The 4,251-nt window shown below is 38.0% G+C and overlaps 1 protein-coding gene across 1 annotated transcript; it reads right to left on the bottom strand.

Moving 5' to 3' along the window:
* Nucleotides 1–853: 853 nt before the first annotated feature.
* On the bottom strand, nucleotides 854–3,664 carry LOC142176185 (uncharacterized). Its single transcript, XM_075243294.1, has 4 exons — nucleotides 3,433–3,664; nucleotides 2,870–3,055; nucleotides 1,494–1,558; nucleotides 854–949 (listed from the first exon to the last, which is right to left on the bottom strand). Exons 1-4 carry the CDS (start codon nucleotides 3,662–3,664, stop codon nucleotides 854–856), a joined length of 579 nt encoding a protein of 192 aa, XP_075099395.1.
* Between the last annotated feature and the right edge of the window lie 587 nt (nucleotides 3,665–4,251).

Genomic DNA, 4,251 nt, shown 5'->3' with positions numbered 1-4,251 from the left:
TGTTCACCATCAGACGCACTCTCTTTTTCACCACTCCATTCCTCATCCTCAGCAATTCAAACTGGTTTGTTTTTCATTGCAGACCTTGTACTCTTGGCCAATGGAGATTCAATAGCCTTAGATCCTGATGAGGACTTCTTGGAAGAAGTCTTGGTCTTTTTAGGCTTGGGGGTTTGAACCTCCACAATTTTATGTTCTTAATGATGGACCTGTTCCATTTTCTCAACATCAACAACCTCAGAAGCCTTTGCAACCTTAGCTTTTCCTTTATTTATCCTCTTCTTCTTTCTTTTAGCCAAAGCCTTTTGTAATTCACTCTCACTCTGTTTCACCATACTTCTTGTGGCTGTCCCCTTTAGAAAGGGAATTTCACTAGTTGTTGGGGAATTGGCCTTTCTTTTCTTGGTGGTCTTTGTAGTGATTGGAACCTTAGGTGTTGGAGTTCTCCTTTTCTTGGGATTATAACTGGCACCTACTTTCTTCAGAAGGTCTGCTAGGGTTTCTTCAATAGATGAACCCGGTTCATCCACATGAGAACTTAAATTTACCAAACCCTCAGCAGCCTCCCCTGATCCACTTCCCCCTGTTTTCTTGCCACTTTCTCCTACAATTTCATCCTCAGTCCCACAAATTGTTGGTCTAATCATCTTAGAGGTGGGTGACGAATCAACCACTTCTACCCTTGTTCCCCTCACATCATAGTGTGCACCCTCTCTCTTTTTCTTTTTCATTTTTTATTTTTACCTCCTCTACTTCTCAACTCAGGAATTTTCACATCTCTAACAAACCCAACAAGTATAAACTTATTTTTTACAATTTCAACCAAAACAGAACGTACCTCAAAATGGGAACTCTAAATCTTCTCAAAATCAGAAGACCCAATTCCTTCCCCCTCACTTGTAGACTTGAAGGAATCATCTGAGTGTTTAGATTCTTGGGCTTGGCTAGCCTTCAATTGTGCGTTAATTTTTTTGACAGTGCACTTGTAGCCACAGTTTTACAAGCGAGCATCTTAACACATTTCCTCCTAGGCTGGGGGGGGGGGGTTGAGGTGTGGAGGAATCATAAGAGGTGGGTTGTGGAGGAGTGCCTGGGTTATGTTGAGGGTTTGACATTGTGACTGATTTCGTGAGAGAATTTGGGAGTTTGGCTTTTGGAAGAGAGAACAATTTAGAGTAAACGAAGTTTTGACGGTTTGGAATAATGAGGGTGGCAGAAGGTGATGATGGGTTTTTAAAGAGAGAAACTTAACTAATGACTAACGGTAGCTTTTTGCAGACAATTAGAAGTCCAATCAACCTGAAGTTTCAGGTTGAATGGGCGGTTAAGCTTCCCTAGATTTTATGTAATTTTTGTGGTGATAATTCTACTAGATACGAAACTTGTTCAAAAAATAAACGGATAGGATTTTCTGGTGGTTTTGAACATAGGTAGGACTCTGCTCATTATTTAAATATTTATATTTCTAATTATGCAGAGTATAGAAAACATACCTCGTTATTCAAATGAACCAATACTGATGAACGAGGTTCTTCATTTAGAATCCTCTTGATCATACCTTAATTTACAAAAATAGAGAAAATTTTGTTAGAGATCAGTGAGTCATATCAACACATATCACAGGAGTATACTATTTACAGTATAAAACTGAGTAAAAATTAATCTAGATATTTACACAAGTTCCAGATTTCCTTGCCAAATTTTTTTTTCAGTGTGCATTTTGAGCTGGTCCCATTAGGTGATCTTAATCATCCCTAAATCTAACTTGTTCCTTTCAAAGATTTTTTCTACTCAGTGCTTTCGTAAAGATGTCAACAATCTGTTTATAAGTAGCACATAATTCTATAGTAATCAATCATTTCTCATAGTTGTCCCTTAAGAAGTGATGTCTAACATCTATGTGCTTAGTCCTCTTATGATGAACTGGGTTTTTAGTCATACTAATAGCACTAGTGTTATCACAAAAAATAGGGATGCAACCAACTTCAATGCCAAAATCCATCAGCTGCTGTTTGATCCACAACAGTTGAGCACAATAAGAGGCAGCAACAATATACACAGCCTCAGCGATGGATAAGTTCACTGAATTCTGCGTTTTAGTGGCCCATGATACTAGACATCAACCAAGAAAATGAGCCATACCTGAGGTGCTCTTCCTATCTACAAGGAAACCTGCATAGTCAGCATCAACATATCTTATTAGATTAAAGTACCTACCTTTAGGGTACCAAAGGCAAAGGTCAGTAGTGCCTTTCGAATATCTCAGTATCCTTTTGACAGCAGTCAAGTGGGATTCCTTAGGATTTGCTTGAGAACGAGCACAAAGTCCTACACTGAAAACAATGTCAGTTCTGCTAGCAGTAAGATACAAAAGTGAACCAATCATACCCCTATACAACTTCTAACCAATAGATGAACCAGGTTCATCTATGTCTAATTTAGTAGCTGTTGCAATGGGTGTGTCTATTTCCTTTGATTCATCCATTTTAAACTTCTTAATCAACTCTTTTGCATAATCAACTCTACTCAGTGCTTTAGCAAAAATGTCAGCAATCTGTTTATTACTAGCACAAAATTCTATAGTAATCAAATCTTTCTCATAGTTGTTCCTTAAGAAGTGATGTCTAACATCTATGTGCTTAGTCCTCTTATGATGAACTGGGTTTTTAGTCATACCAATAGTACTAGTGTTATCACAATATGCAACCAACTTCAATGCCAAAATCCATCAGCTGTTGTTTGATCCACATCATTTGAGCACAACAAGAGGCAGCAACAACATACTCAGCCTCAGCAGTGGGTAATGCCACTGAATTCTGCTTTTTAGTGGCCCATGATACCAGACATGAACCAAGAAAATGAGACATACCTGAGGTGCTCTTCCTATCTACAATGAAACCTGCATAGTCAGTATCAGCATATCCTACTAGATTAAAGTTACTAGATTTAGGGTACCAAATGCAATGTTTAGTAGTGCCTTTCAAATATCTCAGTATCCTCTTAACAACAGTCAAGTGGGATTCCTTAGGATTTGCTTGAAAACAAGGACAAAGCCCTACACTGAAAACATTGCAGGTCTGCTAGCAGTAAGATACAAAAGTGAACCAATCATACCCCTATACAACTTCTAATCAACAGATGAACCAGGTTCATCTATGTCTATTTTAGTAGTTGTTGCAATGGGTGTGTCTATTTCCTTTGATTCATCCAGTTTAAACTTCTTAATCAACTCTTTTGCATATTTCTGTTGATGGATCATGGTTCCATTTGGGTTTTGTTTAATCTGTATGCCTAAGAATAATTTAAGCTCACCCATCATACTCATTTCAAATTCACTCCACATTGGTTTATCAAATTCCTTGCTCAGTTTTTCAGTGGTTGCCCCAAAGATTATGTCATCAACATATATTTGTACTACTAGTAGATCCTTACCTTTTTTCCTCAAGAATAGAGTGCTGTCAATCTTACCTCTTTTGTATCTATGTTCAAGCAAGAATTTGGATAGGCGTTCATACGAAGCTCTAGGAGCCTGCTTGAGTCTATATAAGGCCTTGTCCAGTTTGTATACATGATCTGGACACTCCTTACTTTCAAACCCTGGAGATTGTTTGACAAAGACTTCTTCATTTAAGTATCCTTTTAGGAAGGCACTCTTCACATCCATTTGGTGAAGGGTAAATTTCATGTGTGCTGCAAAGGATATGAGGAGTCTTATTGCCTCCAATCTTGCAATTGTAGCAAAGGTCTCATCATAGTCTATGCCCTCCTCTTGGCTATAACCTTGGACTACCAACCTTGCCTTGTTCTATGTAACTGTTCCATCTTCATCGAGTTTGTTTCTGATGACCCATTTAGTGTCAATTACTGATCTATCCTTGGGTATAGTAACCAAATGCCACACTTGACTCTTTTCAAACTGATTGAGTTCATCTTGCATTGCATTCACCCAGTCTACATCATGCAAAGCTTTAACAACATTTTTAGGTTCAATAAGAGATAAGAATGTATCAAAAGTACACAGATTCTTTAATTGAGATTTGGTTTTAACTCTAGAAGTTGGATCAGTAAGGACGTTCTTAATGGGATGAGAACTTTGATGGTTGTAAGGTTTCATAACCAACTAATTTCTGTTTGGAGTTTCTCCCATGTTCTGTTGCTGAGGAACATACTCATAGATAGATTCCATTTGGAAATTAGATTCACTTATTATTTGTTCAGTTCCCCTTGTCAGGTTGCCCTAGATGGAAGAAC

Source organism: Nicotiana tabacum, chromosome 22 (assembly GCF_000715075.1).
Source record: "Nicotiana tabacum cultivar K326 chromosome 22, ASM71507v2, whole genome shotgun sequence".
Lineage (NCBI taxonomy): Eukaryota > Viridiplantae > Streptophyta > Magnoliopsida > Solanales > Solanaceae > Nicotiana > Nicotiana tabacum.
This window is presented reverse-complemented; position numbering and strand designations above follow the sequence as displayed.